General features: G+C 43.9%; 1 protein-coding gene across 1 annotated transcript in view; it reads left to right on the top strand.

Annotated features, from left to right (window-relative positions):
* DOCK2 (dedicator of cytokinesis 2) overlaps window positions 1-17,027 on the top strand; it is a 536,841-nt gene that overhangs the window by 469,210 nt on the left and 50,604 nt on the right. Inside the window, exons 37-41 of the mRNA XM_060240619.1 lie at window positions 1,387-1,477; window positions 8,949-9,068; window positions 11,029-11,118; window positions 14,577-14,681; window positions 16,274-16,415. Coding sequence (XP_060096602.1) covers window positions 1,387-1,477; window positions 8,949-9,068; window positions 11,029-11,118; window positions 14,577-14,681; window positions 16,274-16,415 — 548 coding nt within the window. The remainder of the gene's footprint in view (window positions 1-1,386; window positions 1,478-8,948; window positions 9,069-11,028; window positions 11,119-14,576; window positions 14,682-16,273; window positions 16,416-17,027) is intronic.

The raw sequence follows: 17,027 nt of genomic DNA, 5'->3' as shown, positions 1-17,027 counted from the left end.
CCAACAAAGTTTTGTTCAGAATGTAAGCTTTCATGCGCATGCACACTTCTTCAGACGAGGAATGAGGTACCGTGAGCAGAGCTACATACAGCTGGTAGCAGTGGTTTAGAATGCAAAATGGTACACATTTAAAATCCAATGACAGAATAGCAAAACTATCAAATTGAGCAAATCTTGTGTTTGTCTGGGAATTTGCAGTGTCAACTGTAATTCTAAGATAATATACGCATCATTATTAGCCATGTGTAAGAAAGCATTAAAGTGAGTGCTTATAATTTTTAGTTTTTTCAATCTAGAATGCATCTTTTCAAGCGTTGTAAGAAGCTTCCATCCCTGGAGAAAATCTCCTACAACTATGTGTTATCCCAAGTGAGGCAACAAAAGTCAGAACAAATCTTCAAACTGTTTGCTATGCTTTCATTTATGTTTTGTATTCAAGTGTCTATACCAGGGGTCCTCAAACTTTTAAAACAGGGGGCCAGTTGACTGTCCCTCAGACTGTTGGAGGGCCGGACTGCCGTTACTGTACAAGGCCGCGGGCCGTCAGTTCTACGTCTTCTGCATCTCTCTCCCTTCCCCACACCACACACCCCGGCCTGGGAACTCACCTCACCTCGGTATCACCTCACACTCTGTCTCCGCCGCCTCAGCCCAGTGCCGGAAGTGTGCGTTGCTAACGCGGGTTTAGGTCGAACGTCACTTCCGGTCTGATTTTGCCATAACCCGGCGGGCCGCATAAACGTCCTCAGTGGGCCGCATCTGGCCCGCGGGCCGTAGTTTGAGGACCCCTGGTCTATACCTTCATGTTTTCTATCCTTACTTCAGAATGATAAGAGCAAGAAACAGAAAGCTCACTCCAGTCCAAATGAAAGATTTCATGATTACTACGTGAGACAGTTCTTCTTTTAAGACTTTATTTGGGGACTCAATTTTGAGTGTTGACCACGGTCCCAGCATTGGACTTTATTTGACTTGTAGGTGTCACTGGACTCAAACTTCGTTCTTACATCTGCTTAACTTTAGTACTTGTATGCTAATTTACTGCCATTCCTGAATCTTTCTTGCACCCAGTCTCAGCTATAACCACCCAGCACTTATGCATCTTGATTCTAAGTGGCTCTCCCGGACAGCAACCCCTCACCACACCCCCTATAAGGAAGGCTTGAGGAAACTGGTTCAGTGTATCTGATTAAGTGCACTTGCACATGAAAGCTTATACTGTGAATAAAACTTTGTTGGTCTTAAAGGTGCCACTGGACGGAAACTTTGTTCTGTTGACAACAATGTTCATCGTACTGGTGCTTTTAAAAATTCGCTTCACCAACTCAAGGCAACTGTGAAATCTGGATATATATTACTTTTTGTCCTCCCTTTGCCTGCCAACAGGTATTTGTATAAACTTCGGGATCTTCATTTGGACTGTGAGAACTACACTGAGGCTGCGTATACCCTTCTGCTTCATGCCTGGCTTCTGAAAGTAAGCTGTCTCTTTTGTTTGTATGCATGAGCGTAGCACAGTGTGCGATTGCAATAAAAAAAAAAAGGCCAACGCCATGCTGGGAATTATTAGGAAGGGAATTGAAAACAAATCAGCCAGTATCATAATGCCGCTGTATAAATCGATGGTGCGGTCTCATTTGGAGTACTGTGTGCAGTTCTGGTCACCGCACCTCAAAAAGGATATTATAGCATTGGAAAAAGTCCAGAAAAGGGCAACTAGAATGGTTATAGGGTTGGAACACTTTCCCTATGAAGAAAGGTTAAAACGCTTGGGGCTCTTTAGTTTGGAGAAACGTCGACTGCGGGGTGACATGATAGAGGTTTACAAGATAATGCATGGGCTGGAGAAAGTAGAGACAGAAGTACTTTTCTTCCTTTCTCACAATACAAGAACTCGTGGGCATTCGATGAAATTGCTGAGCAGTCGGGTTAAAACGGATAAAAGGAAGTACCTCACCCAAAGGGTGATTAACATGTGGAATTCACTGCCACAGGAGGTGGTGGCGGCGGCTACAAGCATAGACAGCTTCAAGAGGGGGTTGGATAAAAATATGGAGCAGAGGTCCATCAGTGGCTATTAGCCACAGTGTGTATATATATATATATATATATGTGTGTGTGTGTGTGTGTGTGTGTGTGTGTGTGTATGTGTGTGTGTATATATATATATATATATATATATATAATTTTTTTGGCCACTGTGTGACACAGTGTTGGACTGGATGAGCCATTGGCCTGATCCAACATGGCTTCTCTTATGTGACTCAGAGTGTTGAACTGGATGGGCCATTGGCCTGATCCAACATGGCTTCTCTTATGTGACACAGAGTATTGGACTGGATGGGCCATTGGCCTGATCCAACATGGCTTCTCTTATGTTCTTATGTTCACTAATAAAGTGTGGGAGACAAGCAGGAACAAATGAGTTGCTACTGGAAAGAGCTAGTGGTTGGCACTGCATCTGCATTATAGTGGAACTGAAAGTAAAGGCGCTGTTGTGATTCTGCTCAATGAAGTTGAATTAATAGCTTCTATTCCACCATTAGCTTGTTCCTTAATAGGGCAAGCAAATAGCTTGCAGAAGATCCACCCTGCTACACTATTCTGCTAACTCACATATAGCACAATGAATAACGGTTGCTGTTTAAATAATGGATTCATGTTTTTTAAAGTGTTTGGTGGAAGAAAGGAAGTGGGGGTATGATGCTCAGTCTTCACACGCTTAGAACAAAAACATATATAGTGCTGAGATATATGCCATCACATCTTCGCAGCATTTGAACGAGGCTACTGCGTGGGATGGGACCCAACTCAAATGAACAACTGTGGGGGGATTAACCCTTTTGTTACCACACGGCTTCATAAATTGACTCAGCAGCCCTCACTGACTATATTGGTAGCTGTGAAAAGGTTGAAAGGCCACAAGGATATTATTATGCTCTCCTATTTTATCTTCACAAGAACCCCAGAAGGCAGGTTAGGCTGAAAACGTCTGATTGGTCCCAGGTTACCCAGCAACCTTCCACGGTGGGGATTTCAACGGGGGTCTTTCAGATCCTAGTTTGCCACTCTTCCTGCTACAACGCAATGACTCCCTTAGTGTAATCACGCAAGGCTACAAAGATGACAGGGGTTTTTTTCCCCTGCTTGTACTGTGGCCCTGTACAGTAGCTACCTTTTTCAAAATACAAGGTCTGATCACTTATCTTCTGACATTTCAGGGGTTTTTTTGGTTTTTTAGCTCTTGGAGGAGCAGTGATCTTGATCCTCCTGAAGCTCTCTTGCTTGAGTCTGGTCTTCCAGAACATGCATCCTAATTAGCCCATCAACCAGAATTCATGTTTCAGAAACATACAAACTTCTGACATTTTGAAATGTCCCTCAGAGGTTAAGTGCACATTTTGTAGAAATCCATGTATTAATACTGTTTTAAAATGGTAAGGTGAATCAAGTGGGACTGGAGAGTGCATCAGTAAAGGGCATGATCTTTTCCCCACTTTCCATTTCCCCTGCCCCAGTGGCATTTCCCCCCATGCCGTTTATAAAAGATGGTTGATTCATAGTGAAATATTGCTTAACAGACAGCAAGAAGTTGATATGGCATGAAAAAAAGTATGAAGTGGACTTGAAAAATTAAAGGGAGAGTGAAGAACATTTATTTACTTATTCATTTTAAATCTATGCGACTCATATAATTGCTTGCTAAGACTTACGATACCTTTTGCACTCAGGGGTGATACCTGAGTGCTAAAATATGCTTCGCACATCAGATGCACAGTATGTACGTGTGTGGTTTTGACACCTGTGTAATTAAAATGCATCTTAAAAGTGATTTGGTGCCTTGACCTGGATAGCCCAGGCAAGCCTGATCTTATCAAAGATTTCAGGTTTTCACGGCTGGTAACATCATTAGGGTTTGTAGAATCTTTCTGGCTCAAGTGCCGTGTTCTACTGGAGAAAGTTTTCCTTCCAGACGTTTCGTTCTCGGCTGCGGAGAACATCCTCAGTGGCGTTGCAGCCGGAGCAGGCGCTCTGACCTTCTTGGCTGCTGTATTTCTAGGCTGGAGAGGGTGTGAAATAGCAGCTCTCCAGCAGTCCTGGCCCCACTCAATGCACAGCAGCCAAGAAGGTCAGAGCGCCTGCTCCGGCTGCAACGCCACTGAGGATGTTCTCTGCAGCTGAGAACGAAACGTCTGGAAGGAAAACTTTCTCCAGTAGAACACGGCACTTGATCCCGAAAGATTCTACAAACCCTAAGCCTGATCTTGTCGCATCTCAGAAGCTAAGCAGGATTGATTCTGGCAAGTACTTGGACAGGCGACCTCCTTGAAATACTGTAGTCAGGAGAACAGGAGCAGACTTTATTCAGCCACCTCTCTGAATATCCTTTAGGCTCCCAGTAGGGGTCAGTCACCAGAAGTTGCCATGACTTCCAGGTGCAGATACACACAACGCACAAAATACAAGAAAACAGACAAAAACGTTATTTGGTAAACACAAGCAGGGAACCCACAAGGAGTTATAGGGTTCAGTTAATTCCCCCCTGTATATCCTTCCAAGACGATCGCCTTGTGAGGTAGAGTAAGCTGCTAGGGAATGACTGGCTGCAGGTCGTCTAGCAAGCTTCCATTATAGGGTAGGAATATGAACTTGTGTCTCCCGGATCCTAGTCCAGCACTCTAACTACTGCACCATGCTGGTCGTCAGTGTTACCACCTTTCCTCCCCCTGATAGCCTCTCCCTGGGAAAATTCTGGCCAAGCTGCAAAAGTCATGTGGAAACAAGTCACTCAGGTGAATTGTGTGATAGCTACTTCCAGGCCTGTCACACAAGTGGTGGAAGCTGCCGTTGGCTCCAAATAAGTTGTGTGGTAGCAAGTGGGTGAGCTGTACAAATATCATCATAGGAAGTTACCTGTTGGTTTCTGCTGGACCTGACCTTGATTAGTCCTCCCTCCACAGAAGAATATAAGGGAGCAGGGGTAGACTGGGAGACTAAAATAGACTTGGAAAAGGCCCTGCCCCCCCATTTACTGAGAGAAATCAAGGTTGTAAGGCTGATAATATTGTTGTGGTTTTTTTGTGCGGCAAACAGAAACTGGTTTTTCTGTTTCCCGCGCGAAAAAGCCGACACTAGCTGCAGCCCCGGGGCAGATAGTGTGAAATCGGAAGGAAGCCCCACTGAGAAGAGGCATGTGAGAGCGGTGTAAGGTGAGTGGGAAATCGGTTATTGCTTCAGTCAAGTACCTGATGTGACTCTAGGATTTGGGTGCAAAACTCTATGTTTTTACCATAGACCTGGTCTCCCCATTGCCTAGCAACCCCCATCATGGTCATTGAGATATCAGAGGACATTTGTTTCTTAAAAGTAGGCACTGTTTCCATTACTAAGGGGGTTCCCTCTAATATATTTCGGTTTTTTCCCCCCTTATATTTCAGATTTTTCTGAAAACTTGGAGTTTTCCCTCAGATTTATAGAAAGATCTGTCTTTTCTCTTCACAACCCCTATCTCTGGATTTAAGCATCCATATCTGGGGCCACATTCAGAAATATATACACACAGAAATGGGGAACCCTCAAGGAATTGCAGGGGGCGTCTTATTCCCCCCCCCCCCAGTATTTTATCTTTCACTTCACTGAAAGCTCCCATATCCCTTTCCTCCTTTCCTGCTTTGCTCTCTTCACACAACAACCAGCTTACTTTTATGTGCCCCTCCACCCCCCCTGCAAGCCTCTACGCTGGAAAACTATGGATCCGTTGCACAGTGCCGGGTCCAGTTGTGTGGTGAGGATTCCACAAGGTCTCGAAGGGGGGGGTACTGTTAAGCAAACTGCCCTAAAAACAGGATTTGGGGGAATTTAGAGTGGAGGGCAATCAAAAACCTATGTATACAGAAGGTGTCTGCTTTGGAAGTTACCCAATAATGAGACAATATAATATAATATAATATAATATAATATAATATAATATAATATAATAAGGTTTATTATGAAATAAAGACAAACATACAAGAATATAAAGTCACACAACACACATACAGTCCTAATAAAAATAATAATAATAATAAGAAGATATTGGATTTATATCCCGCCCTCCACTCCGAAGAGTCTCAGAGCGGCTCACAATCTCCTTTCCCTTCCTCCCCCACAACAGACACCCTGTGAGGTAGATGAAGATATTGGATTTATACCCCGCCCTCCACTCCGAAGAGTCTCAGAGCGGCTCACAATCTCCTTTCCCTTCCTCCCCCACAACAGACACCCTGTGAGGTAGATGAAGATATTGGATTTATATCCCGCCCTCCACTCCAAAGAGTCTCAGAGTGGCTCACAATCTCCTTTACCTTCCTCCCCCACAACAGACACCCTGTGAGGTGGGTGGGGCTGGAGAGGGCTCTCACAGCAGCTGCCCTTTCAAGGACAACCTCTGCCAGAGCTATGGCTGACCCAAGGCCATGCCAGCAGGTGCAAGTGGAGGAGTGGGGAATCAAACCCGGTTCTCCCAGATAAGAGTCCGCACACTTAACAACTACACCAAACTGGCTAAACACAGACAGGGCTAAACACAAGGATTAGCAAACAGGGTGATAATTGCCTATCGTAGTCTTCAAGGAAGGCTCCAATGGCGACAAAAAAGGAGATGGGGGATGGACCCTCAACTGATCAGGTATCGGGGGCGTATCTAACAGTGGGGTATGTGGTACTGTCAGATGCACACGTGTGGGGAGTTGGGTCCGAGATTATATGGACTACCTTGAGCCCTTAGGGGGTAGGAGGTGCAGGGGCGGATGACAGGTGGTCAGCTGATACATGACCTCAGAAAAAGGGGAGGCTACGAAGTGACCATAGCGGCTTGACTTGTGCGGTGGGCAGTGGCCAGTCTATTCGGGGCTCCTGATTGGACGCCCATATCCGGCCAATGAGCGAACCTGGCCCTGGTTACCAGATTGGGTTTCCAGGTAACAATGGGCAAAAGGGGAGGCTCCAGGGTGACAATTAGGGCAAGGCATGGGTGAGGATATTGAGGGTGGAAGTGATTAACAAGCTATCCAAACTTATCGAAAGGTGACAATAGAGGGCCAAATTGTTACCTAAGGTGAGACACGATCTATACAAAGAACTCTGGCTCTAGGTGAAGACGTTCTTCCTCTTCTTTACTTCTTTACTGGCACCATCCTTTGTCTTGGGTTACATTGGACAAAAGCTTAGGCAATCTGGCAGGATCCACGCTTAAGATAAGCTTGATTGCCTTATGCAAACGAAACAGCTGTTGAATACGTGAGCCTCTCGCTTTGCTGTCATGGAGTCTGGTACTGCAGGAAGATGGCTGCTGATGGTGTTAGCCTACCAACACGGCTTTTGTGATCGAGGCTGAAAACCGCTTGCCTGGACAGTTCCTGGCGGCGCAACTTCTTCCACTGCAACAGCCGAGGTGGCACACGCACGGAGCGGCTGGAAACCCATCTGTACTTCTGGCTAGCACTCTTTTGCAGATATAGAGTGCTGTTGCAATGCTGAGGCTGTTAGTACTCACATAAGTCTCTTATAAACTGGTAGATAAAACCCATGTTTCACAGCAGATGTGTGTAAGTTGAATTTCCAGGCACCCTGGCAACCAAATGGGTGATTACGATGTCCGTATATAACTGAAATTAGGGGTCTCTCTCATTCACAGCACCTCACTTTCCCCTGTATCCCATACTCTGCCTTAATTTACCTTCCTTTTCTTCCGGCAGCTCTACTATCCTCTCTGCTGCTGCCTCACTCACCCACCAACCTACCTTTTATCTGCCTCCATCTTCAACTATATTTATTATTTATTTACATCATTTATACCTCACTTTTTTCCACAATATGGACCCCAAGCAGTTTACAGCTTTCTCCTCTCCTCCATTTTATCCTCACAACAACTCTGTAAATTAGGTTAGGCTGCAAGTATGTGACCGGCTCAAGGTCACCTGGTGAGCTCCATGACAGACTGCTGATTTGAACCCAGATCTCCCAGATTCTGTTAAGAGCCCCGTGGCGCAGTGTTAAAGCTGCACTACTGCAGTCCTAAGTTCTGCTCACGACCTGAGTTCAATCCCCAGTGGAAGCTGGGTTTTCAGGTAGCCGGCTCGAGGTTGACTCAGCCTTCCATCCTTCTGACGTCGGTAAAATGAGTACCCAGCTTGCTGGGGGAAAAGAGTAGATGACTGGAGAAGGCAATGGCAAACTACCCTGTAAAAAGTCTGCGGTGAAAACGTTGTGAAAGCAACGTCACCCCAGAGTCGGAAACGACTGGTGCTTGCACAGGGACCTTTCCTTTTCCTTTCCTCCCAGATCCTAGTCTGAAGCTCTAATCTCTACACCACACTAGCATTTGTGGGGTGACTGCTGTTGAACACTTGCAAGCAGCTGGGTATAGGTGAGACATGACAACTGGTGGTAGCAAAATTTCTGGTGGCTGCTGCAAGGTCTGGCCCCAATGAATCCTCCTTCAAAGGCCAAAACAACCCTGAAAAAGTTCCATTTCTTCCTCCTGCCTTTTACTGCAGAAACCAAGACAGGAATGCTGGAAATATTGTTGTGGTTGCCCAGCAACGGCCACTGAGGGCATCTCTTTCTTTAAGTTACAGGCATTCCTTTTTCATCCTTTTTTTTTTTTTAAAGAAAATTAGAATTCAGAATTTCTGCAAAACTGAGATATTCCACCAATTTGTTGTCTGTTCATTGCTCCATTTGGCCATGGTGACAATTTTATACACATACGCAGTCACAGAAACAGAGATTATACTTTTAAAATGTGTACTTTAAAAAATGTGATCCAAAATATTTGCTTGCTCCCTTCATATCTGACATCCAGTGCATGCATTTTTACTCAAGTTTGTACCAAGTTTCTCAGAACCAAGTCTGATGTTGCATCATTGTTTCACGTAGCAGACGCATTGTACTTATTTTCTTCTCAGTGGTCGGATGAACAGTGCACTCCTCAAGTCATGCAAACAGAATTTCAGACTTCAAAAACACATCGGCAACTGAAGGAACACTTATATGAGAAGATAATAGAATACTTCGACAAGGGAAAGGCAAGTTCTGTTTATTTTTAATTTCCGGTGAGCATTCTATGGTCTAAACCATAGTTTTTGATGATTATTGCAAGTAACTGGGAAGTGCAGGCTTATAAGCTTGTGTTTTTTTAAGTGCAGCTAACAGATCATTTAGGAGCCCCGTGGTGCAGAGTGGTAAAGCTGCAGTCCAAATTCTCTGCTCACGGCCTGAGTTTGATCCCGGCAGAAGCTGGGTTCAGGTAGGTGGCTCAAGGTTGAGTTAGCCTTCCATCCTTCTGAGGTCAGTAAAATGAGTTCCCAGCTTGCTGCGGGGAAAATGTAGATGACTGGGGAAGGCAATGAATGGCAAACCACCCCATAAAAAGTCTGCTGTGAAAACATCGTGATGCAATGTCGCCCCAGAGACAGAAATGACTGGTGCTTGCGCAGGGGACTACCTTTAATAGATCATTTGTTCAGATGACACTTTGGAAGATGGCTCATGATTTGTGAATTACTATGTTTATTGTTTTTAATCTTTAAAGTGCTGAACTAATATCTTCTATGTGAGTTTTTATTAATAAGCTTGTATGAAAGCTGTGAGCTTTTTGTTAGCAAGGTATTGATACGATTCAGACAGCTCTTACATCATACGATACTTAGACTCTGAATTAAGACCTGTCCAACACATCAAGATCTGAAAAAGCCAAGGAGGTTTCAATAAGCACAATCTAAAGTAAATTATAAAGCGTTTTTTTTTTCTCTATAAGGCTCTGCGGATTGTATTAATTGGAGGTAGGTTGTATTCAGCGGAGGTGTGATTGAGAAGACATGAAAATGTTTTGGTTGTGGCATGGTAAAATAAAATGTGGAGAAAAAAATGAGTGCATAAACACTGCTTACTAGAAAGAACAATGTGACATTTTAGAAATTGTTTCATAATTAGGGTGAATGGTGTTTAATGTAAAGATGCTATTGTATGAAAGTGAACATCACCCAGTCTAGGTAGAGGCGGTTCACTCTGTTAAGTTCAATATTGGGAAAACAGAGTGGGCCTGAGCACTATCATATTACTTCTGATAAATATGTGTTTTCTATGCATTAAAATCCTGTGTGTTAAAGGTGATATGTGGGTCTGTTTTCTCAAGGAGATAAGTATGTTCAGGGTTTTTTTTCTGGAAAAAAAGAGGTGCCGGAACTCTCAAGAGGGAAATGGAGAAACACAAGGACACCCTTCAAGCATTTTAAAACATTTTGGGGGGGAATTTTGTTTCCATTAAGAGGTTCCGGAACTCTATTCTGCTGCGTTCCCCCAGAACCCCACCCCCACCCCCGATATATTAGTTGTATTATTTCCAAAACTAACTTGGAGGTTGCCCTTCTTTTCTTAGAAATAGCTATGCTGAGTGTTGTTATTCCAATATTATATTTCTGTACATCTTAGCACACGGGTGTGTATAAACTTGGCTTCTAAAAGGACATCATTCACTTGAGCATCTACATAAAATATTGTGAAAAGGTAATAGGAGACTGAAAAATATTGGCCCACTGCAATCACTTCTGCTGCTATGAATGATTTTGTTCTGGTATTTTGCTTATATCTTTCTATAATGAACTGTATATTTTTATTTTTTTTCGTATGAATCTCTTGTAGAGCAAATCACATTTGCCTCCGATCCTTCCTTTAGATATTGCATAAGCAGTAAAAATTGCCATTCTAAAATAAAGATGACTTTGTTTATAACCAAAGCGCAAGCATGGGGTTTGTATATATGTGGGGAGAATGGGTATACTTAATCTGGGCGTCCATGAGGAGTTGTCTAAGGTTGCAAGCTTATTACCATAATATGAAATATTTATGGCATTATATTTATGAGTAGAAATGTTGTAACATCATATATAGGAATTGTAGAAGGATGTCCTTGTTAGGGGGGTTACACTAGTCCCAGAGAAATGGCACTTACACCCTGTTTATACTTACGAGTGTCTCGTGTTGTAGATGTGGGAAGAAGCATTATCCTTGTGCAAAGAACTGGCAGAGCAATACGAAATGGAAATTTTTGACTATGAGCTTCTAAGCCAGAATCTGGTAAGAATATAGCTGTGTAAACCAGACAGACTTTCTGTTGTTAGTTTCAGAGTTCAGATACAAAGAGAGTCCAAGATTCTAATACAAAGAAATGCAAATAAATTTTATTAACCGATTAACACATTCACATGCTCCCACAGAGTACTCTGTGCTCATTTACTGTTAACTGAGTCTCCAGGTGACCCGAAAGTTATGCCTGTAATATTTGATTTTTCATGCCTGTTGCACCCATATAGATTAAGAATCAGTATTTGAGTTGCTGAGTGACGAACATGAATGTGCAAACTAAAAATGATTACAACCTAGAATAGTTTTATTTAAGGCTTCATAAACAGTTATTAACAGGGCTTTTTTTGTAGCAGGAACTCCTTTGCATATTTGGGCACACCCCTCTGATGTAGCCAATCCTCCAGGGCTCTCCTTACAGGGCCTACTGTAAGCTCTTGGAGGATTGGCTACATCAGGGGGGTGTAGCTAATATGCAAAGGAGTTCCTGCTACAAAAAAGCCGTGGTTATTAAATGATCCCTGAAAGAAGGAAAAAAATACATATGGTCACCTAAAGTGTTCTGTTGCTGTGGAATGGCTTTTTAAAAAAATAAAACAAAAGAAGCTCTAAAATGTGCCCAGTTAACATTATTAGACTGGAAAGGATGGTTTCCAATTAAATTTCTCAAATTTACTGACTTAAATTAATCAGCTAATGGAATATTAAATGGTGATGTAGTTATAAACATTTTTCACATTTGGAGATAGTCAGCATAGGTATCTATAGTAATAATTCTCTTATCGCCATGGCCAAATCAAGGATTGGCTAATATTTCCGGAACAAATTATTGGCCCATGTCACCCCCTCTGGCCTCGCATTGGCTGACTCTGCTGTCCCCCGCCTACTCAGGCCCAGGAACGTTGAACGAACTGTCAGAAGCAGTCTTCCCTCAGGGACAACCACATCTCCATCTCTTTTCTGTGTCCTCTCTTTCAACCTGCCTCAAAAAGGGCTGCAGAGCTACTGCAGCCTCACGAAAGGACTTTCAGCACACTCAGCTACTGAAAGCCGCAGAAATAGCCAGGGATGGTAGAGATCAGCTTCCCTTGATGCGGGGGGAGGAGTTAATGCCTTCACTTGGGTGGGCGGGAAGACAAAAACTGAAGAAGAAGAAGAAGAAGAAGATATTGGATTTATATCCCGCCCTCCACTCGGAAGAATCTCAGAGTGGCTCACAATCTCCTTTCCCTTCCTCCCCCACAACAGACACCCTGTGAGGTAGATGAAGATATTGGATTTATATCCCGCCCTCCACTCCGAAGAGTCTCAGAGCAGCTCACAATCTCCTTACCTTCCTCCCCCACAACAGACATCCTGTGAGGTAGATGAAGATATTGGATTTATATCCCGCCCTCCACTCCGAAGAGTCTCAGAGCGGCTCACAATCTCCTTTACCTTCCTCCCCCACAACAGACACCCTGTGAGGTAGATGAAGCTATTGGATTTATATCCTGCTCTCCATTCCAAAGAGTCTCAGAATGGTTCACAATCTCCTTTACCTCCCCCCCCCCCACAACAGACACCCTGTGAGGTAGATGAAGATATTTGATTTATATCCCGCCCTCCACTCCGAAGAGTCTCAGAGTGGCTCACAATCTCCTTTCCCTTCCTCCCCCACAACAGACACCCTGTGAGGTAGAAGAAGATATTGGATTTATATCCTGCCCTCCACTCCGAAGTGTCTCAGAGTGGCTCACAATCTCCTTTACCTTCCTCCCCCACAACAGACACCCTGTGAGGTGGGTGGGGCTGGAGAGGGCTCTCACAGCAGCTGCCCTTTCAAGGACAACCTCTGCCAGGGCTATGGCTAACCCAAGGCCATTCCAGCAGGTGCAAGTGGAGGAGTGGGGAATCAAACCCGGTTCTCCCAGATAAGAGTCCGCACACTTAACCACTACACCAAACCGGCTCTGGGAGTGTTGGCACTCGCCCAGAGGCCTTTGGCGGTACCTTTCCAGGTTGATGGGAAATTCCTAAGGCATCACTACAGGCCTCTGAGGGAGAGGCCTTTCCTCTTGTGGAACCACTGTTGCCAATCTCCAGGTGAGGGCTGGAGATCACTCAGCATTACAGCTGCTATCCAGATGGCAGAGATCAACTCCCCTTGAGGTGGGGGGAGTGAATGCCTTCACTTGAGTGGGTTGGAAGACAGCAAGGGTGGGGGGGCACTCACCCAGAGGTCTCTAGCGGTATCTTTCCAGTTTGGTGGGAAATTCCTGGAGATTCTATGGTGAAGTTTTGAGGAGGTCATAGGCTTCAGAGTGGGGTCTGTCAGACACAGGTTTTTGCTGTGGAAGCTGCCTAGGTGATTTCAGATCAGTCACAGACTTCCAGCCTACCCTGCCTCACAGGGTTGTTTTTCAGATCAAAGGGGGGAGAGAAGAATTATGTAAGCTGTTTTGGCCCCCCCTCCCACTGTGGAGAAAGACTGTCCTTTTCCTATGTAGAGACCACAGGAAGGGGGAAGGCAATGGAAAGCTGAAGTCAGAGGGACAGATAAAGGGAAGGAGATGGGGTTGCCAACTCCAGGCTAGGAAATTCCTGGAGGTTTAAGAGGTGGGGCCTGGAGAGGGTGGGGTTTGAGGAGGGATAGAACCTTAGACAAGTATGATGCCATTTCCTCCTGGGCAACCACTGGAGATCACTCAGATTTACAATTGCTCTCTAGATGGGAGAGATCAGCTCCCCTTGAGGTAGGGGAAAGGAGTCAATGCCTTCATTTGAGTGAGTGGGAAGACACCAAGGGGTGACAGGCACTCTCCCAGAGCCTCCTTCTAGAGCCCATTGTATTTTTCTTCACAGCAGGCCTTACTCCAAGTCTCTTATATCTCTAAACCACAGAGAAGAGGAAAAGTGGTGTATATCATCTTAATTTAAATTTCATTGCCATTCATCTTGGACAAGTACCACATTACATTAAATGTTCCAGAACCTTGTTATATCCGTTTCAGCATTGTTCTTTTTATCCCAATATTTGGAATATTTCTATTTTCCTTCAATTCCATTTATGACTAGCGTTGGACAGTCCCTTGCAATATTGAACTGTTTACCAAGATTTATGCTTTGCCACTGCTTCTCAAATCTTTATCAAGCTGTGGAAAGGGCACGAGCCATTCCAGCCCTCCAGATGCATTTGCTTTAGATTTCAGCCACTGCGACGATTGTCACTTCCTTAGCAGCTTTTCTTTTCAATGCAGTGTTTAGCTCAATAAGCGTTTTTATGGTAGTTAACTGTTTTGTACCTATATTATTTCTTTATATAAAATATGCAGATGCCTTAAAAATAGCACTATACAATGCATGATGATTACATACCTAAGATGTCAGGAATTTGCACTACTTCAGTTATGAAATGATCAGTTTTTGTGTCGTGCGATGCTAGAGTGATTGCGGTGTGACTTTGCTTCCAGATCCAGCAAGCCAAATTCTATGAAAACATTATGAAAATTCTGAGGCCTAAGCCAGACTACTTTGCTGTTGGATATTATGGCCAAGGATTCCCCACATTTTTAAGGGTAAATTAATCTATGTACTTTATCTTTAATAACTCTTTGTAGTTAGATCTAAAAACAACACTGCTAAATAAAATAGAGCTGTCCTCTGAAGGAGAGATTTATCTTCATTTTATTCCACATTACTCAGGATTTCTCCGTTGTAGTAGTCTAAGGTGTCATTTGTAACAATATGAATGTAACAGGTTCTTAATGAAATATGATACAGCGTATGCTTTTGTCCTGCTGCTGCCAAGGTAAAGAAGACTTTACAGTGTTAATAGACAGAATCCTTCCATAATAGTCATAATTAAGGGATGGTTTATAATCTTAACGATTAACAATAGTACAAATAAGCAATAGATTAAAACAATAAGTGTAATGAATATCAAATTTAGTATAGTTTAATATTTGTAAATTATAATTTTCAAAGGCATTCATATTTGTACATTTGTTTCGAAATGTTGTATAGAAAATCACATCGTGTTTGCATCATTCTGTTTGCTGCGGCTTCAGCCTCTCAGTTCTACTGTCTGGCACTGCTTATTTCCCTCTCTTTCATGTTCTATGCATAGTCAAACTAGGAATCAGCAACTAAAAAGTCTTAAGGTCAAATTGAGCCCCTGAGGTGTATCACAGGTCCGAAGCTGTTAGAGTGCTGGGGAGAGAAAATGGTAACTGTGGCACATGGACTGGCTAATCCTGTTGGCAATTTTAGGTGATGGGGATCCCCTCCTCAAATCGGCCCTTTGTCAAGCTCTGAGACACGTCGAATGTCAGGTCTGGTACTAAGAATCTGGAGTCAAGCCAGGCTCTAGTAGCCAAAGGGTCAAGAGATGTGTACTGAATTTGTTGGGTGCAGCATAAACAATGTCAAGTTCATGTCAAAGGCCAAAAGGGTTAAGTCTGCTGCTGGGCAGAAGCAGGGTTGTAGTCAGGCATAAGGTCAGAAAACATAACAGGTGTTAGGTCAAAAGGGTCAGAGATCAACAAGCGGAATTGGGAGAGTTAGGACAATCTTCACACGACAGTTCTTCAGACTAAACTTTATACCTCTAGGCTGGATCTGAATAGCCTAGTAAGCTTTCACCAGCAGCTCTCGTTGGATTCCTTCATACATGGTGTACTTCCTCTGCTCGCCATCTTGAAAAGGGTAATGTGCTGCAGAGGCTATTGGACCGATAACTCCACCTGAATGCAAGCAACAGAGAGAACGCACAGAACAACGCCACAAAGCACCTGGTATTCTTCCACAAAACTAATGACTGACTAGAGCCGTAAAGTACCGCTGGTATACCAAATATCTCTCTTCACTCAATGCACAGCAGCCAAGAAGGTCAGAGCGCCTGCTCCGGCTGCAACGCCACTGAGGATGTTCTCCGCAGCTGAGAACGAAACGTCTGGAAGGAAAACTTTCTCCAGTAGAACACGGCACTTGAGCCCGAAAGATTCTACAAACCCTAATGATGTTACCAGCCGTGAAAACCTGAAATCTTTGATCTCTCTTCATTGATAATAAAAAAGGGAAACTAAATATTGTTGAAATGTGTAGCATACATTTTTTTCAACCCGTGTACCAGTTCTCAGTCTCAAAAATCTTCCAACTTTTATTACAGAACAAAATATTTATATATCGTGGTAAGGAATATGAGCGGAGAGAAGATTTTCAAGCACAATTGATAAACCATTTTCCAAATGCTGAAAAGATGACTACTACTGCGCCCCCTGGAGAAGACCTCAAAAATTCTCCTAGTCAATGTATCCTTTAAATATGAAATTATTATGAAAATGAGGAGGAACCCTGCCTTGTATTGACAAGGCAATCGACACAGTACGGTACCGCCGTCCCCCATGTGTTAGGCTATTTCACATATTACACCTTTGTAAAATCAAAATGCATAGAACACATATGTGCAGATTTACGTGTTATTAAAGTACGGCCACTAAGGAAATGTGCTTGGCTATACTTCTCTGATTATGCACTCAGTGTTAAAATATGATTGACCGTCATGTACTACAAAGCCAACTGTAACAGAGAATCTAACGATTCTGCCTTTTATAAAGGGTCCAGCCCACGGTAGATGGGTATGTCCAGCTGGAGGAAGGCAGCTCTCAGACTGCGTAAGCCACACCCAGCCCAGGGAAGGCAGTTGGCAGCCCAGGGAGAGACACTCCCAGATGAGCGACCCATGCTTGGTCTGGAGAAGGTGACTCCTGGCCTGGACCAGTCGTGTGCAGATGCTCTCAGTCCAGCAGAACTGGGTGAGGCATGTAGATGGCCACGCTGGGCTCAGCAGAGCTGCAGGAGCCACATGAGGTATGGGACTGGCTGACTCTTTCTCTCTCCTCCCCTCCCCTCCTTCCTTTATT

Source organism: Heteronotia binoei, chromosome 5 (assembly GCF_032191835.1).
Source record: "Heteronotia binoei isolate CCM8104 ecotype False Entrance Well chromosome 5, APGP_CSIRO_Hbin_v1, whole genome shotgun sequence".
NCBI lineage: Eukaryota > Metazoa > Chordata > Lepidosauria > Squamata > Gekkonidae > Heteronotia > Heteronotia binoei.
This window is presented reverse-complemented; position numbering and strand designations above follow the sequence as displayed.